This window comes from Rana temporaria, chromosome 3 (genome assembly GCF_905171775.1).
Source record: "Rana temporaria chromosome 3, aRanTem1.1, whole genome shotgun sequence".
NCBI classification, from domain to species: Eukaryota; Metazoa; Chordata; class Amphibia; order Anura; family Ranidae; genus Rana; species Rana temporaria.
In genome coordinates this window covers 99,025,116-99,044,694 of record NC_053491.1, presented here as the reverse complement: position 1 = coordinate 99,044,694, position 19,579 = coordinate 99,025,116, and the positions used below count along the sequence as shown (strand labels likewise).

At 43.0% G+C, this 19,579-nt stretch overlaps 1 protein-coding gene across 1 annotated transcript in view; it reads left to right on the top strand.

Annotated features, from left to right (window-relative positions):
* The first annotated feature begins 8,500 nt into the window (after positions 1-8,500).
* Positions 8,501-19,579, top strand: part of CA12 (carbonic anhydrase 12) — a 32,671-nt gene continuing 21,592 nt past the window's right edge. The window contains exons 1-2 of the mRNA XM_040343074.1: positions 8,501-8,790; positions 9,139-9,156. Of these exons, the coding sequence (XP_040199008.1) occupies positions 8,733-8,790; positions 9,139-9,156 (76 nt within the window). The 5' untranslated portion in view covers positions 8,501-8,732. The remainder of the gene's footprint in view (positions 8,791-9,138; positions 9,157-19,579) is intronic.

Below are 19,579 nucleotides of genomic sequence, written 5' to 3'. Positions count from 1 at the left end.
GTCGTATCTCTGAGTTCCGTCGGTCGGATCTATGCGCCTGATTCATAGAATCAGGTTCCGCATAGATCTCCCTAAGATCCGACAGGTGTAAGTGATTTACACCGTCGGATCTTAGGCTGCGATCTCACGCTGGCCGCTAGGTGGTGCTTCCGTTTGTATACGCGAGGAATATGCAAATGAGGAGTTACGCCGATTCAGAAACGAACGACCGCCCGGCGCTTTTTTTTTACGTCGTTTGCGTTCGGCTTTTTCCGCCGTATAGTTACCCCTGCTATATGCAGCGTATCCTATGTTAACTAGTAGCCGACCGCGCACCGTCATTATACGGCGGCAGGTCGGCTCTCCTGGGCGAGAGCCCGTAGCTATACGTCCTATCGTATAGCCGCCACTAGGGGGCGCGTGCGCGCGCGCGCGCTCCCCGCTCGCCCCCGACTCCCGTGCGTGTGCCCGGCGGGCGCGATCGCCGCCGGGCACACGCGATCGCTCGGTACAGAGCAGGGAACGGGAGCTGTGTGTGTAAACACACAGCTCTCGTTCCTGTCAGCAGGGGAAATGCTGATTTTCTGTTCATACAATGTATGAACAGAAAATAAGTGTTTCCCCTAGTGAGGCCACCCCCCCCCCCACAGTAAGAACACACCCAGGCATACTTAACCCCTTCCCCGCCCCCTAGTGTTAACCCCTTCACTGCCAGTGGCATTTTTATAGTAATCTAATGCATTTTTATAGCACTGATCGCTATAAAAATGCCAATGGTCCCAAAAATGTGTCAAAAATGTCCGAAGTGTCCGCCATAATGTCGCAATACCGAAAAAAAAATCGCTGATCGCCGCCATTACTAGTAAAAAAAATATTAATAAAAATGCCATAAAAATACCCCCTATTTTGTAAACGCTATAACTTTTGCGCAAACCAATCAATAAACGCTTATTGCGATTTTTTTTACGAAAAATATGTAGAAGAATACGTATCGGCCTAAACTGAGGAAAAAAATTTTTTTTTATATATTTTTGGGGGATATTTATTACAGCAAAAAGTAAAAAATATTCATTTTTTTCAAAATTGTCGCTCTATTTTTGTTTATAGCGCAAAAAATAAAAAACGCAGAGGTGATCAAATACCACCAAAAGAAAGCTCTATTTGTGGGAAAAAAAGGACGCCAATTTTGTTTGGGAGCCACGTCGCACGACCGCGCAATTGTCTGTTAAAGCGACGCAGTCCCGAATCGCAAAAAGTACTCTGGTCTTTAGGCAGCAATATGTTCCGGGGGGTAAGTGGTTAAGTATGGCCGTCGTTCCCGGGTCGAATTTTGAATTTTTTACGTCGTTTGCGTAAGTCGTTTGCGAATACGGATGGACGTAATTTACATTCACGTCGAAACCAATGACGTCCCAGCGACGTCATTTAGAGCAATGCAAGCTGGGAAATTTAGCGGACGGCGCATGTTCGTTCGGCGGGGGGACGCGCCTGATTTAAATGCTACACACCCCCTAGTCGCGGAATTTGAATTCCGCCGGGGGATTTACGATACGCCGCCGCAACTTTTGAGGTAAGTGCTTTCTGAATAAAGCACTTGCCTCAAAAACTTGCGCCGGCTTAACGTAAATCAGATAGGTTGCGCGGATCTAAAGATTCGCTGACCTATCTGAATCTGGCCCATTGTGTTGTTATCAGATACTTGTAATGTTACATTTACCAAATTTTTCTACCTTCATAGATGAAAACAGACTTTATGCTGAATCTACAGACATTTCTTACATGAAAAGCCATATTGAATGAGAAGAAAGAATAAAAAGATACATTAAAAATAAAAATTCAACAATTGTTTTAATGTATACAATTAATTCCACTAGGCAACATTGATATCCAAATATCATTAAAATAACCAATGATTATATTTAGGTAAATCCTCACACTTCAAATTTCACAGTTTCAGCCAAGTTTAAAGAACCTTGTACGTAGGACCTTTCTGGTCTTGAAGATTTCTCCAGTTCTATCGCCCCTCTACCCAGAGATATGGCACCCAGACTTTTCAGGAGGCAGGCAAGGGTAGAACTATACATTTTATCTTGAATCAGAACTGGCTTAACCGAAGTTGTGCAGCAGTATTATGTACTCCTTTAAAAGTGACATTCTTATTATAATTTTTTTGGTTACAAACAGCAGCCAGAGATCTGTCTGTAGCACAACTGCCACTGAATGATAGATCCCGGCCACTCAATGATGGTCAAAAAATAAGGGAATCTGTCATTTTGGGGAAGGTAGCACTATCACAGCTAAATGATAGATTTCTTCCAGCTCATTTGTGAACATACGGTCTGTGGATCCTAGGTGATGTCATTGACCCAATATAGTCTTGACCATATTGGGTCAATCATATCACCCAGCATTGCTTATGTTTACAATCAGTAGCGGCTGGTGACGTTTTAGGATGGGGGGCGCCAGACCCCGCCCTTCCTTTTTGACCCCTCCCACTTGGTGGAAATGGGCATGGTTCAGCAAAATAGTGGGCGTAGCTCTAAGGTGGTGTGGAGAGAGAGAGACCAGATCCTACACAACAATAGAAATATATGTGTATTCTAGAAAGTTTAACAATCAGCAGATAAAGATACTTCAATCATCCCGGCACCATGGTTGTTATGGTGTCAGGATGATTGAAGCGCATTATTTCTATTATTACATTGTAATATAAAATTAAATCATTCAACTCACCATAATGCAGAATCAGTGGGAGCCCCGAGCGTGTCGCCTGCCATCAGGTGCCCACAGCGGAGTCCCTCCTTACATACAGCCCTGTGCCACATCAAATGCAGCCCTGTGTCACATCAAATGCAGCCTTTCCCCCCTCCCATCAAATGCAGCCTTTCCCCCCTCCCATCAAATGCAGCCTGCCCCCCCCCATCAAATGCAGCCTGTCCCCCCCCCCATCAAATGCAGCCTGTCCCCCATCAAATGCAGCCTGTCCCCCCCATCAAATGCAGCCTGTCCCCCCCATCAAATGCAGCCTGTCCCACCCCCCCATCAAATGAAGCCTGTCCCCCCCATCAAATGAAGCCTGTCCCCCATCAAATGCAGCCTGTCCCCCATCAAATGCAGCCTGTCCCCCCATCAAATGCAGCCTGTCCCTCATCAAATGCAGCCTGTCCCCCCATCAAATGCAGCCTGTCCCTCATCAAATGCAGCCTGTCCCCCATCAAATGCAGCCTGTCCCCCCATCAAATGCAGCCTTCCCCCCATCGAATGCAGCCTCCCCCCCATCGAATGCAGCCTCCCCCCCATCAAATGCAGCCTTCCCCCCCCATCAAATGCAGCCTTCCCCCCCCCCCCCCATCAAATGCAGCCTCCCCCCCATCAAATGCAGCCTCCCCCCCATCAAATGCAGCCTCCCCCCCATCAAATGCAGCCTCCCCCCCATCAAATGCAGCCTCCCCCCCCATCAAATGCAGCCCGTCCCATTAAATGCAGCCTCTCCCTCATCAAATGCAGCCTTTCCCTCATCAAATGCAGCCTGTCCCCCATAAAATGCAGCCTGTCCCCCATCAAATGCAGCCTGTCCTTCATCAAATGCAGCCTTTCCCCCCATCAAATGCAGCCTTACATTACAGTTAATAAGCGGTGGGGGTGGTGGGTGCCGCCGAACGAGAGAGAAATAGATCAGTTAGCTCAGCTGCGTGTGTTGTCCTCCAGGCTCCTTGTGTCTTCTTCCACCGGTCCACTCCGTCCTCATACTTCCTGTCTTCTCTCTCTCAGAGAGAAAACAGGAAGTGACATCATGCAACAGATGTCAATCAAACATGCCCGGCCGTAGTAGATACTACGAGCGCCGGGCAGAAGCTGTGGCACTTCCGAAAGCGCCACAAGGCAGGATAAAAGCCCGCAAATGAAGCGCCGCATCTGCAATCTCATAATTGCATTGACGTGGCGCTTCTCATAATGCACGTGGCCAGCGCCACATAGTGCTATTACTGAAGCAAAAGGACTTTTTTTGCATTTTTTTTTTAAAGGGGCAGTATTAAAAAAATATATATATATATATATATATTTTTTTTTATTCTTTTATTTTTTTTGTAACTACAGGAGGGGGGGGGGGGGGCGGCGCCCAGGCGCCCCCTATGGACGGGCCGCCACTGTTTACATTCATAGCTGGATGACAAGATTTTTGTTGTATTTTTTTTTCTTTTTATAAATGTCTTTTAACTGTAATGCCTTGTACACATGATCGGAATTTCCGAATGGAAAAAGTCCGACTGACTTTTTCCATTGGCTATTCCGATCGTGTGTAGCCCCATCAGAGTTTTTTCATCGGATATCTTGATGAATTTCGTCGGAGTTTAGATATAGAATATGTTCTATTTTACTCCAATGGAATTCTGTCGGAATTCTGATGTGATTTGGCGGGGCAAAAGCCTGATCACGTGTACAAGCATTAGGGTGTTTTATTTACTATTTACATTTTTAATGACAGAAAAGATGGGGTACACATTTACCTGGGGGGGGGGGGGGGTATCTGGGTGCCCTCTTATACTAAAGGAGGCTTACAAATTCCCCCTTTTACATCCCTTTAGGGCAGTGGTTCTCAACCTTCTAGTGCCGTGACCCCTTGATAAAATTTCCCAAGTTGTGGGGACCCCTAACAGTAAAATTATTTTCATAGCGTGGGTTGAAAGCACCCATGGCAAGACAAGTAATTTGCACCCCTAACCCGCGGACATTTAGCGCTCCCTGAGTGCCTTCCACTCGTACAGTATTAAAACCCCTTATAGTACATTTTAGGATGTACCACTCTTTCTCTTGGTTCTCCTTTCTTTCCCTTTTATCTCTCTCTATCCCAATTCCTTGTTTCCCCCCCCCCCCCATTCCTCTCTCTGTCTTTCTTGCTCTCTCTTTTTTTCCTTTCTCTCCCTTTTGCTTTGTTCCTCCCCCTTTTAATAACTCCCTTCCTGGGAGAACAGTGCAGGCTTCAGAAACAGCCCAGGATTTGGTGACCCCTGGCAAATCATAATTTGACCCCCGAGGGGGTCCCGACCCCCAGGTTGAGAACCACTGCTTTAGGGGAAAGATCATTGACATAAAGACATTGTTGACAAAAAAAGTGTGAGGTAGGATCCAATTAAAAATTAATTAAGGTATACAGCCTAAGTGGCCAGGAAAGGGTGTTAGTGAGCATGCACCCCTTCCCTTCCTCCTGAACCATATCAGGCCACTTTCCTTCCACATTGGTAGCATACCTTGCAACAAAGCCTTCATTCCTTGTGAAGGCACATTGTCACCACGTTAGCGACATGTTGGGGGGAGGGGGGCACATAGAGATTGCCCCAGAAAGGATGTTGGGGTCTACGGGGGTGGGGGATTATCAGAATCTTGAAGCCCTCTTTGAAATAAAGGGGCTCCCAGATATTCGTCCCCCTTCCTAGGTGAATGGGTATGAGGTAGATAGTACCCCTTGTTATGAAGGATCCACATCAATCCAATCCATTGAATCTGACCCGCCAACACTATGACCTTCCGCACACGATGATCTTTTGTTACAAATGATAGATTCCTGGGCAGCTACTGCCAACAAACCATCTGGGAATCCGGAGTGACATCACTGACCAAATAATGTCATAAACATAGAATACAATGATGTTGCGTCCAGATCCATATAAATTACAGATCTGAATGCAGAGTATTCTATGCTCATATGCTTTAAAGATGACCTCAGGTGTTCTCTGAACTCTTGTTTAGCTGAACTTCAAATTTGTGCTCTTTTTTTCACTCCAGTGAGTGTGGCCTGGGTCATTCCTTCCCCACAGTTGGCATCTTTGTTTACCTTATCTAAAGGAATAACTTGGCAAAAAAAAGTGCCTGAGTTTGGAATTCAGCTAGATAAAAGTTTGAAGGATATCCAAGCCATGTGTATGGATCCAAAGGCTATTGCATAGGCACTGGGATTTAAAATGTTTGAATCATTTCAAGGTTGGTAAAATTTAGCTGGTCATACAGTAGATGGAAATTCATGTGGTTCAGCAGGGATCAGACAAATTTCAATCCGTCTATAGCCATTCGAATTTAGGAGCAGTGGATCTAAGGACCGACTGCTCTTGAACAAGCCTATTGGAAAATTTTGGTTATGGGCCGGTTCACACTAGTCCGACATGCGCTCTGACTTCCAGAGCACAAGTCGCATGACATGTCAGAATCAATGGTTCCCTATGAGAGCCATCTTAACTGGTCTGACTTATGTCGTCCGACTTTGAAAAAGGTTCCTGCACTACTTTGGCCCAACTTGAGCATGGTTTCAGCCCATTGATTTGAATGTAAGTCGGGATCATCATCTTAACTGATCCGACTTGTGACATGCGACTTGTGCTCTGAGATACTTGAGGGGGAACCCCACACCAAAATTGAAAAAATAAAAACAGGGTGGGATACCCCCCAAAACCATATCAGACCCCTTGGTCTGGTATGGATTTTGAGGGAAGACCCCTTGTCAAAAATGGTGTGCCCCCCCAAAATCTATACCAGACCCATATCCAAGCATGCAGCCCGGCAGGTCAGGAAAGGGGGGGACAGGTGAGCGCCCCCCGCTCCTGGACCATGCCATGCTCTCAACATGTGAATGAGTACCCCATTTTTTTTGTCGTGGGGTTTCCCCTCAAAATCCATACCAGAACAAAGGGTCTGGTATGGTCTTGGGACGGGAACCCAACGCAGTTTTGTTTTAAATTTTGACGTGGGGTTCCCCCATCAGGATTCATATAAGACTCAAAGGGCCTGGTATTGTTTAATCAAAGTCAGATCCCTTTATTGAAGTCACATGGAAGTCTGACATGAAGTCGTAGGGCAAAGTCGGATCGGAAGTCATACGACTTTTGTGTCGGATCAGTGTGAACATAGTGTAGCCTTGAGCTCCATTCACATTTGTGCAACTTGTCATGCAACTTCTGACATCAAGTTGCATGACAAGTCGTTCTCCATGTTTTCCAAAGATACCCATTCATATATGTGCAACTTAAAGTTGCAGCAACTTGAAAGTAGTTCATGCACTACTTTGGTCGACTTTCATGCAACTTCAGGGCCATAGACTTCAATGATAACCCTCAAAAGTCGCATGAAAGTCGTACCTGAATGTTATACAATGCAACAGTTCTGCAACAGTTGTCCATTGTCACTGGTTTAAGCCAAAGTCGTATCCAAGTTGCACCCATCCAAAGTTGCACCAAAGTGGCACTCCAAAGTCAGCGCTGATCAGTGTATTCTGACAATGGGGAAGTCCCGCTGTCAGAATACAATGACACAGCTGGGAGGATTCCCCAATCCACATCAATTGTGTGGATGGGGGAATCTGTTTAGTTTTTTTAGATCAGCCCACTGGCTAATAAAAAAAACAAAACCAGATATGTGTATGGCCTAGGGTTGCCACCTCATCCTTTTAAAACTGAACACATATTAATTATACAGGTTCTGTGGCTGATTAAGGTGAACATTAAACCCACCTAATGCCTTATCTGCATTAAATTGGCCGCAGAACCTGTGTAATTCATATGTGTTTGGGTTTAAAGGGATTAGGTGGCAACACTAGTATGGCCAGTAAGGATGAGCTCAGACGTGTTCGCAACTCCACGTGCTCGCGCCTGCCAGGAAGCTGACACTCCGCAGCGCTAATCACAGGCAGTGAGACATTTCCCCATTTGTGCAGCTGCGGATCGGGAAATGTCTCACTGCCTGTGATTAGCGCTGCAGAGTGCCAGCTTCCTGGAAGGCGCGGGCACGTGGAGTTTTGAACACGCTGGGCTCATCCTTAATGGCCAGCCTAAATTCACAAATAGTGATTACCCAGGATTAGGGATGAGCACGTGCAGAGCCCGCCAGGAAGTCTGCACGGCCCTGCGCTAACCACAGCCAGGGAGACATTTCCCGATGCTCGGCTGCAGAGATCGGGAAATGTCTCCCTGGGTGTGATTAGCGCAGCGCCGTGCAGACTTCCTGGCGGGCTCTGCACGTGTACAATGCGAACACGCTGTAGCTCATCCCTACCCAGGATGTTACCAAAAAGGGCTCTGGCTTTTAGAGGGGAAGGAAGATGAAGGCATCGTCAAGTACTGAGATTTCTTAATAAATACCCGTGTTTTACTTTTTTTAGGGTGAAAAAAATATGTAGGACATTAAGTCCACTTTTAGTGTCAGATAATTCTCATGCAATTAGTGTATAGCTGGCAATCAACGTATGGAATTTATGATTATTGACAAATTTAGTTACACATCTAAAGTAAAATTCAAATGATGCTGAATTTCTGTATTGGTGAAATAAAGAAAAATCACAAGGTGACCACATACATAGGCAGATCCAGTTGTCATATGACTTCTATATATGTGTTCTATATACTCTTCACTGGTTTGGTATGTGTACAACAATTTGCTTAGTGTTTACAGTGGCAATCCATTAATGACAGCATGGTTTCTAGCCGTGAAGTTAAACAGAAACCAAAGGTTCTTTATTGAGCTGCAAGAGCTCTCAACAGCTCAGGTCTCAGGTGTAATGATTCTTTGGGATGCAGTGCAGGTAGAGAGAGGAGGGGTTGGGGTGTGAGCCAGGTTACAGGTTATTAGTGACGGAAGAAGTTTGGGCTGAGCTAGAGTAGACAGTTGTATGTAACTGAGAGCTAATTGTGTATGGGCTGGTAGTGAGGACAGGGCTAGAGGAACAGAGGTGAATCAGTGCTCCTGTCCTGTTACTGAAACTCTCACTGATGTACAGACTCATCCTCTGCTTGCTGACCTTATCTGCTTCACAGGCAGCCTCTGGTGGTAAGACATTTTACATGACAAATTTCATTAGAATTCCCAATGTCTGATTATACCTGTCCTTGTTCAGACACATTTGTTTGAATTAAATATGCATAGACACAATGGACTTCTAAGGAACCCTAAGGAAGGTAAAAATGCTTACTACAGATATCCTGAACCTCAAAGTCCTTATTATTTTATTTTTTTTATTTGCCAATATCTGCAAAAAAAAAAAAATGTATCTTGAGCAATAACTAGATCTACTAATAATGCTGAACACACTAATCACTGGATGCAGCTAGGATCTGAGCTCCTGATACCTGATTGTGATCTGTGATAACGATTCTCTTTTTTTCCTTTTATTTGCAGGACAATGGGCATATACCGGTAAGTGATGAGAAATGCTATTTATAGATTTTGGCTCTATTGACACCAATGTGTTTTATTTATTTTTTTCTTCCCATGCTTTTTGCAGAAATGCAGGACATAATTTAGTTTTCTTTTCCCCTCCCCCCCCCTTTTTTTTTTATTTTATTTTTTATATATATATATGTGTGTTAATAATATTATGTCCTGCTTTTAAAAAAATGTATTATTATAATATTTTCTTCCCATGCTTTCTGCAGAAAAGCAGGACATAAAATTATTTATATATATATATATATATATATATATATATATATATATATATATATATATATAATATTATGTCCTGCTTTTCTGCAGAAAGAAAAATGTGTGTGTGTGTGTGTGTGTGTGTGTGTGTGTGTGTATGTGTGTATATATATATATATATATATATATATATATATATATATATATATATATATATATATATATATATAATAAACCCTTTTTTTTTTTTTTTTTTTTTTATAAACATAGATTCCTATGGAACATGTTCACATCAATACCTTTTTTATGCCTCTGCATTTTTGGAAAGGATCAGGGACTTTTTAAATGCAAAACTATATGCTTTTTTTTTTTTTTTTTTGGTTCAATAGACTTCAATTGAGAAGCTGCAGAAAAGCATGAAATGTGTTTTTTTTTTTACCAGGATTTCCCTGTGATTTGAATTTTTAAATCTGCCCCCCCCCCCCCAAAAAAAAAAGAATAAATAAACACAAATATGTGGCAAAATCATAATAAGAAAAATACACAGAAAGCACTGCAGAAATGCTCAAAAGCAACATGCATAGATGTGAATCGAACCTTAGGCTGGATACACACTATACAATTTTCTGTATACATTTCTTTTGTTTTATTTTTTTTTTTTCTTCAGATTTTCCAAAACCATATAATATGAGGTCAACCCTGTATGCAATCAATACTTTATCATTTATTATATTGAAGCTTACCAATTCTTGTGATGGCTGACTTAGTTTTCTATTTTAGGCTTCCTTTTTATTTCCACTGGGTGATCCAGCCAGTAAGTTTGTTTTTGTTCTGTTGAAGAAAAAAAAAAAAAAAAATCTGCTAGTACATATAACACTCTGCTCCCCTTCCCTCAGATTAAAAATGCTGCTGCCCAATACTCTAGCCCCATACACACTATTAGATTTTCTACAGATATTTGTCTTCAGATTTACCAAAAACCATGTAGTGCCCTGATTGCATACAAATTGAAACTCTTAAGGTTTGACCTCATATTATGTTTTTTTTTTTGTAAATCTGAAGACAAACATCTGCAAAAAATCTTAACTGCATCCAATTCGCAGAGCATCTGAATGTTACCATCTTTTACTGGAGCCCGTTCACACATGTGCGGGGTGGCCGTGGTGCAGCTTTGAGGCCGGGTTCACACTTGTCCGACAAACGCTCCGACACTGGGAGCTTATGTCGCATGACGTGTGAAAATCAATGTTTCCCTATGAGAGTCGTCTTAACTGGTCCTACATAAGTCGGTCCGACTTTGAAAATGCTCCCTGTACTACTTTGGTCTGACTTTGATCCTACTTCAGTCCATTGAATATCATTGAAGTCGGACCAAAGTAGGATCCTTGTCCTTGCCATCTGACTTGTGACATCCGACATGGCGATTACAGCAGCAGTAAAAGGAATTTATCTCACTCTGGTCAAAGAACTGCTGTTGTGTAGTATAGTGTGAACCCAGCCTGAAAAGGGGTCCTATGGGTTTTTGGGTCCAGTTCATGTAAAAATTTCAGTTCAGGTGAACAGAAACGCTCCAGACTGCAAACTGCAGCTGCATATCTGTGAACCCAGCCGCATACAGGAGGTCTATTACTGGTCAGATCACCAGGTGAAAGCTCTGGTGTCTCTGTTTCTCCTTCCTCCAGAGTAGGGATGAGCTTTATGTTCGGGTCGAACATTGGCTGTTCGCCCATTCACCGAACAGCAAACAATTTGGGATGTTCGCAGCAAATTCGAAAAGCCGCGGAACACCCTTTAAAAGTCTATGGGAGAAATCACAAGTGCTAATCTTTAAATGTTAATATGCAAGTTGTTGTTATAAAAATAGTTTGGGGACCTGGATCCTGCCCCAGGGGACATGTATCAATGCGAATATTTTTTATTTATTTTTTAAACTGCATTTTTTTCAGGAGCAGTGATTTTAATAATGCTTAAAGTGAAACAATAGTATAAGTTTAAATTCCGTACCGGGGGTGGGGGGTCTATAGTATGCCTGTAAAGTGGCGCATGTTTCCCGTGTTTATAACAGTCTCTGCACAAAATGAAATTTATAAAGGGGGGGGAGTAATTTAAAACTACTCGTGGCTATAATGAATTGTCGGGTCCCAGCAATACAGATAAGTCATTGAAAAAAAAACCCGGCATAAACAAATGGCATGGGTCCCCCCCCCCCCCAGTCCATTACCAGGCCTTTTGGGTCTGGTATAAATATTAAGGGGAACCCCGAACCAAAATTAAAAAGTGTGGGGTCCCCACCAAATTCCGTATCGGGCCCTTCAGGTCTGGTATGGATTTTAAGGGGAACCCTGCACCTGAGAGGCCTGATATGGAATTTGGGGGGACCCCCACGCATTTTTTTAATTTTGGTTACGGGTTCCCCTTAATATTCAGACCAGACCCAAAGGGCCTAGTAATGGACTAAGAGGGGAAGCCATGCTGTTTTTTTCAATAACTTTGACCTATATTGCCGGGGACCCGACAATTCATTATAGCCGCAAGTAGTTTTAAATTTACTCTTTTTTTTTCCTTTTAGAAATGTCGTCATTTTGTGCAGGGACTTTTCTAAGCATGGGAAACATGCGCTACTTGCTGGCATACTATAGACCCCCCCCCCCCCAGGTACGAAATTTAAAGGAATATTTCACTTTTATTGTTTCACTTTAAGCATTAGAATCACTGCTCCCCAAAAAAATGCTGTTTTTAAACTTTTTTTGCATTGATGCATGTCGCCTGGGGCAGGGCCCAGGTCCCCAAACACTTTTTATGACAATAGCCTTTAAAAGTAGCACTTGTGATTTTTCATGTTCGTGTCCCATAGACTTTAACGGTGTTCGGGTGTTCGCACTATTATTTTTGCCTGTTCACATGTTCTGCTGCAAACCGAACCGGGTGGGGGTTTGGCTCCTCCCTACTCCAGAGTGGAGGCGCTCTAATACAGGAGATATATTACGGGCCAGATCACCAGGTGAAAACTGATAGAAAAAGCCTAAAAAACAAACAAAAAACAATGCAGCCACCACAACTGATTGGTAAGCTACAACATCTTACATTTTTGGGTTTAATGCTTTAAATATGAAGGGGTCTATTTAGAAATGTTTTTACCCAGAATTTACTAAATTTCCAGTTCAATGGTTTTAAGTGAATCGTGTGTGTGTGTGTGTGTGTGTGTGTGTGTTCTCAAATTCTTTAGTAGATCAGCCTCCGTATCATAGTTGCATCAGGTTGAAAAAAGACACAAGTCCATCTAGTTCAACCATAAAAATTTCCCCGGATCAACTTTACCTATAAATGTCAGTACCAAGTTATATTATGTACATTTATCATGCGTGTGAACCAATGTGACTGATGGGTGAAAATGCAGGAGGTCCCAGCACTCTACAGACTTGCATGAGGATGGGGAAATTGCTTCCAATGCCTGCTTCTATTTGTCCCAATTCTGTCATGTGCTGCTCATCCTTAAAGCGGTGGTTCACCCTCCTTAACATCAGTCTAGCATTACATTCGGCATCGTAGCGGCATCGGCATCGTAGCGCGATCCCCGTACTCACTGTGCTATTGCACATTGAAGATTCCGACTCCCGCGGGGAATGGGCGTGCCTATGGAGAGGGAGGATGATTGACGGCCGGCTCTGGCACGTCACGCTCCCCGAAGACAGCCGGAGTAGGTCTCGGCTCTTCACGGCGCCTGCGCACAGGCTATGCGCAAGCGCCGTGAAGAGCCAAGCCTATTTCGGCTATTTCCGGAGAAGCATGACGTGCCAGGGCCGGCCGTTAATCACCTTCTCTCACCATAGGAACGCCCATTCCCCGGAATCTTCAATGTCCAAAAAGAGTACCTGTCACCTGCCCAATGCTATGACAGGGGGGTTCATTACCCCCCATGTCATAGCAATCATGTAAAAATAAATAAAAGAAAGTTTAAAAAAAAAATTATAGGGGGGGGGGGGGTGGGTAATATTGATGATGATTTTTCTTTTTTTATGCTGCAATTCCAACCCCCCCCCCATCCACATTGCCCTGTACACATGCACAAACGCACACCCAAGGTGCGTACAAGTATGTAACCTGCAGCATGTGTCCCCTTTTTTAAAGCATCACCTGATTTTTGGGTGTATGTTGCACTAAAATTTATTTTATTCGATTTTTTTTTTTTTTTTTTTGCCTTTTTAACCACTTCCTTACTGGGCACTTAAACCCCTTCCTGACCAGAGGACTTTTTGCGATTCGGCACTGCGTCGCTTTAACTGACAATTGCGCGGTCGTGCGACGTGGCTCCCAAACAAAATTAACGTCCTTTTTTCCCCACAAATAGAGCTTTCTTTTGGTGGTATTTGATCAGCTCTGCGTTTTTTATTTTTTGCGCTATAAACAAAAATAGAGCGACAATTTTGAAAAAAAAATAAAATATTTTTACTTGTTGCTATAATAAATAGCTCAATTTTTTTTTTTTTTTACGTTTTTTTTTTATCCTCAGTCTAGGCCGATACGTATTCTACATATTTTTAGTAAAAAAAAAAAAAAAAAATCGCAATAAGCGACTGGTTTGCGCAAAAGTTATAGCGCCTACAAAATAAGGGACAGAATTATTATTTTTTTTTTTACTAGAAATGGCGGCGATCTGCGATTTTTATTGGGACTGCGACGTTATGGCGGACACATCGGACACTTTTGACACATTTTTGGCGCCATTCACATTTATACTGCAATCAGTGCTATAAATATGCACTAATTACTGTATAAATGCTTTTTTTTTACTAGAAATGGCGGCGATCTGCGATTTTTATTGGGACTGCGACGTTATGGCGGACACATCGGACACTTTTGACACATTTTTGGCGCCATTCACATTTATACTGCAATCAGTGCTATAAATATGCACTAATTACTGTATAAATGTGACTGGCAGGGAAGGGGTTAACACTAGGGGGTGAGGAAGGGGTTAAATGTGTACCCTAATTAGTGTTCTAACTGTGGAGGGGGGGGGTGACTGGGGGGGTGACCGATCTGTGTCTCTATGTACAAGAGACACAGATCCGTCTCCTCTCTCCCCTGACAGCACCGCTGTCTGCGAGAGCCGGGAATGAGAGATGATCTCATATGTAAACATATGAGATCATCTCTCATTGGCCGCACAGATCGCCTAGGAAACGGCCGCTCCGATTGGCCGTTCACGGCGATCTGTGACTGGCTGTGTCCAAGGGACACAGCCAGCACAGCAGTTCCCCGCTGCGCGCTCGGGAGCGCGCGCGGGGAACTCGAAAAGGGGAGGCCGTAAAAACACGGCCTGTTAGAAATTGGGAGCCGCGCTGAGGCCGTACAAAGTCGTACGGCCGTCAGCAAGTGGTTAAAAATCAGTTTTGCAAATATCATGTGGCATAAAAATGTGTAACTACAGCGCCTTGGGAGTATTCATACCCCTTCACATTTTCGTCATGTTACAGCCAAAAATGTTAATGTATTTTATGTGATCAACCAACACAAAGTGGCACATTGTTAAGTGGAAAGAAAATGTATAAATGGGTTTTCAATCTTCTTTTTTTTTTTATAAATAAATATCTGAAGAGTTGGTTGCATTTGTATTCAGCCCCCCTGAGTCAAAACTTTGTAGAACAACCTTTCGCTGCAATAACAGCTGCAAGTCTTTTTGGGGATGTCTCTACCAGCTTTGCACATTCTAGAGTGAAAGTTTTTTTTTTTTGCCCATTCTTCTCTGTAAAATAGCTCAACTCAACAAATGTGTGTTGTCGGATTATCCGATCGTTTGTACAGAAGTCCTTCAGAAAAAAATACAAAGTACAAGCTCAGAAGCAATGCTAACCATAACACAACATTAGCAAGAAATTGCCCAAAAGGTGGCGCTAAAGAGCTGAAAAAACACGTAGTTTCGTGTTTGTTTGGCCGACAATTTTTTTGCAGTTTTGTATGCATTACAAGTTCATGGCCAAATCCCTTTTGGACAAAAGTCCTATGCTTTGTCCACGGAAAATCTGATCGTGTGTACCAGGCTTTAGGGGTTGTATCAGACTGCCAATTGTGTACAGTCTTTCTTTATTAGGTAGTGTTTGGGTTTTTTTTTTTTTTTATCTTGGTTTTTCTGAAACATTCTTTCTTTGAACCTGCAATGCACTAGCACCACTGTTGTATGCAGCATGTTTGATCTTTGTAACCATTTATGGGAGCTATATACTGTACGTAGGAAGGTAGCTTTATGGTTTTAAGGTTAAACCATTCATTAGTGCAGGTATGTTGGTTACGTCGCCGCAAGTGTTTTCTACTGTTTTGTTTAGTCTAGCTCGAGAGAAAAAAAATTTAGGATGCCGTCTGTAATGTAATCAATTCTCCACAATATTTTCTGCTTGACATTGCCTCAAAGTATTGATCAGAGAAAAACGGACGACTTGATATTTCAAGAGAAGGTCAGCAATAGCAAATACTTATTTATCTCGTGACAGATATCCTTCAATGCCAGTGGCTTTTACCAAGAATAAAGTTGAACCTCAAGAATGATCCCAGGACCGCTGGTGATGCAAAAGTTCAGTGGGGGGAAATGTCATGTGGTGTGAATATCTAAAACATGCATTTTGGCGGGGAACAAAATGTCTGCCTTGAGTACAAACTTTTTTTTTTTTTTTTTTTTTTTTTTTTTACACAACAGACGGTGCTTTATTCGTTGGCCAAATAAAATATAACATTTAATCGCAGGACTGGTGAATTATAGTCGAGTACTTCGTTTTTTGGATAGCATACTTCCCCACTCGGTGAAAGTGCAAATGACAGATCCCAAAACTGAACTGAACTTTTTTCAGCCAAGTATGACAGTATCCCTTTTCTATATTTGTATTTCTATATTTGTTTTAGCCGGAGTGTTAAGTCTCTCTGGTCTGGTAGATTCAGCATAAACTGTAATGGCAGATGATACGGCAGCAAATGTTCAGGGTGCATTTGTAAGGGAGCACAAAATTGGTTTTTGTTTCACTGTATCTCTACCAATGAAGTTTTAATGGAAATCCTATGACAAGTTAAAAAAAGACAATGTTATAAATTTGTTCCTTTTAGGTTACACCTATTAAAAATAATTGATAAGTTACAGAGGGCATACATTCTCAGCTCCTTGAAGATGTGTAGGGGAGACACTTCCTCCATGCTTCCCATTTGATTAGTCGGGTGCCAAATGTGGGTCATATAGGGGGCATACCCTGGGGTGATTCTGGGCTATGCCAGGCGATATACAGGGTCACTTGTTCTAGCATAGGGGGTTCACGCCTAGCCCGTAGGCTCACTCACCAATTCCTGGGACCAGTCAGGGGCCTAGGTCATGCGAAAGCCAGCGTTAGGGCAGTCCCCCCCCCCCCCCCCCAACTCAGAGATGAGACAGTTTTGTGTGTGGTGTAATGTGCAGATTTCCTCCATGCCATGCCATGTCGTCCAAGTCTTACACACTTGTAGAGGTGTATGTGTTGCATTAGGAATGACTTGCAGAGCCAATGCCCACGCCACCAGTCAGCGTACCTCTTTTACCTCACTCCCCATAACAGAATTTGGTCCCGCTGAGCACATAGCGTAGACCTCATACGTGCTCAACCTAACTCTTGCCTCTTCGTATCATCTAGTGATCGGGCTTTAGAACTCCGTAATGCCAATCTGCTCCTGGTGACTGGCGGAGATGGACCGCTAGGGAGGGAGCAATAACACTGGACCTCCTCGCTACTGGAGGAAATGTAGCCTAACCAGGCACCACATCAATGACTGGTTTCAGTAGTTCTTGCTGTTTACTCATGCTAACTCCCTTCTCTTCTTAGTGTTGCAACTTAACCTTTTAGTTTTTGTAATGTTGCAAGATCCCTAGTATGCTATTGTAGACTCAGACCTCTTAAGAAGAGCCAGGACCCCACATGCACCCCTTAAGTGACTTCAGACCAGGCTTTGTGTGTTTAGACCACTTTTTACTGAAAGTTCAGCATGGCATACATTACAAAGCAAAATGTCCTTTCCCTAAGGCCCCTTTCACACTGGGGTGGGAGGTGCAGTGGCAGTAAAGCGCCGCTATTTTTAGCGGCTCTTTACCGCTAATTTTGTGGTGCTATTCGGGCCACTAGCTGGGCGGTTTTACCCCCGCTTAGGGCCGAGAAAGGGTGCAGACGCGCATTGCGGGCGGTATAGCCGCGTTGTCCTATTGATTTTAATGGGCGGGAGCGGTATACACATTTAATTAAACAAGTAGATGAATAAATAAAAAGAAATGACTACGTATTCAAAGACTAGCTTACGAAGTGTTAATTTATACACACATACACCCCTGTTCTTCCTCTTGTGCCCATGATCGCTCATGGCCAGAAGTCCATCGGCACCCCGCTGTGCAGCGGGCATGCGCGTGCCCACTATATCTCTTAAAGGGACCAACGTACAGCTACGACGGTTCGCGGGAACGAGCCGACCTGCCACAGTATAATAACGGCAGCTGGTCAGCAAGCATTTAAAGTGGATTTTTAGACGCAACATTTTTTTTTTTTTTTATTTTATTTTTTTTTAAATTTATTTATTTATTTAGTTTTGTAGACAAGGGAAGTATGAGAACCTCTGTCTGTGTTTTCTTGCTGTTTTTCTACCTCCCTTGTGGTGTTATTGAGGCTTTATTTCAGGGATATGCAATTAGCGGACCTCCAGCTGTTGCAGAACTACAACCCCCATGAGGCATAGCAAGACTCTGACAGCCACAAGCATGACACCAGAGTCAGAGGCATGATGGGACTTGTAGTTTTGCAACAGCTTGAGGTCCACTAATTGCATATCCCTGCTATTTTTTCACTAGACTAATGTACAATATGATTTAATATGTACCCATATCCAGTCAGTAACTGGATATGGGTACATATGTATTAGTACATATGTATTAGTCATGTCTTTACAGTTTTGTTAGACTGCCTACAAATCGCTACAAAGTCGTCCGTTTGAAAAACTAAAATTTACCCCCAAAAATTGTATTTTCCCCTTAAAGTTGACTAGGGTTAAAATGTCTATTTTGATAGCTCAGTAAATTGGTTGATATTACTGGCTTGAAGTCTCATCAGCATGGACAGATGTTTGGCTATTTATCAACAAGAAGTTATCAACCCCTTGATGCCGACCTCACAGAAATACCACTAGACTGGGCTGTTTTCTGTAGGGCCGCTTATTTATGTATCCCCCCTTGTGCTGGAGGTCTGAACCCTTGGTCCTTTTCTTTTTTTCTTCTTTTTATTTTTTCTTCTTTTTATTTTTTCTTCTCTAAGGAATATTATTCCTGATGGTTTTTTTTTTTTACATCCCCATTTATCCTTCACATTCAACAAACTTAAAAGCTTTGTGCATACCTAAAAATGTTACTTGCTGTACTGCTTTATGGTGGCTGTGGTGAAATCGCCTAGCTAGGTCATCCCCTGCAGGGGAAGAAAGGGTTTTCTGTGTGGATTGGCTTAAATTTGCCTTAAAGCGGAGCTCCACCCAAAAGAGTAAGCTCTGACTGTGTACCTCGTTTTGACAGGTATTCGCTCCCACTTCCAGCTGACTTTGCCGCGGTGAAGTCATCTGGAATATTCGGCCTTCCCCCGCTGCCGGGCCATTCACAAAGCGTAGCATGCTTCAAGCATGCGCAGTAGGGAACCAGCTGTGAAGCTGCACAGCCGGTTTCCCTTTCCCGAGATGGTGGCAGCAGAACCCGAGAACCAATTGAAAAATCAGCTGGATTCCAGACACTGCTGGATTCGTGGAGAGGTAAGTGTCCTAATAAGTCAGCAGCTACAGTATTTGTAAATTTATTTTTTTTTTTTTTTTTTTTTTTGAAGGAGCCTCGAGCTTCGTTTTGAAATAAAGTGTGGGGGGGGGGGGGGAATGTTACTCGCAACCAAGGTTGATGAGTGCGTTACAAAGTCAAGCTGCATAGTCTCCAGTAGCGTGAGAAATATAAAATGTATTACATCCCAATAAAAAAAAAAAACTCCTCTTCCCCAGGAAAACATGATCTGTAATAAACCAGCCAGCCACTCCACTAACCAGCTCAATAAAAAAAAGATAGAGGTCGGACAAGGATTGTACACCAAAGCCTCAAGGTCACCAAACTATTTTTATAAACTTGTGCAAAGGTTTAAAAGATGATCACATGAACTGTCCCTCCAAAAGAATT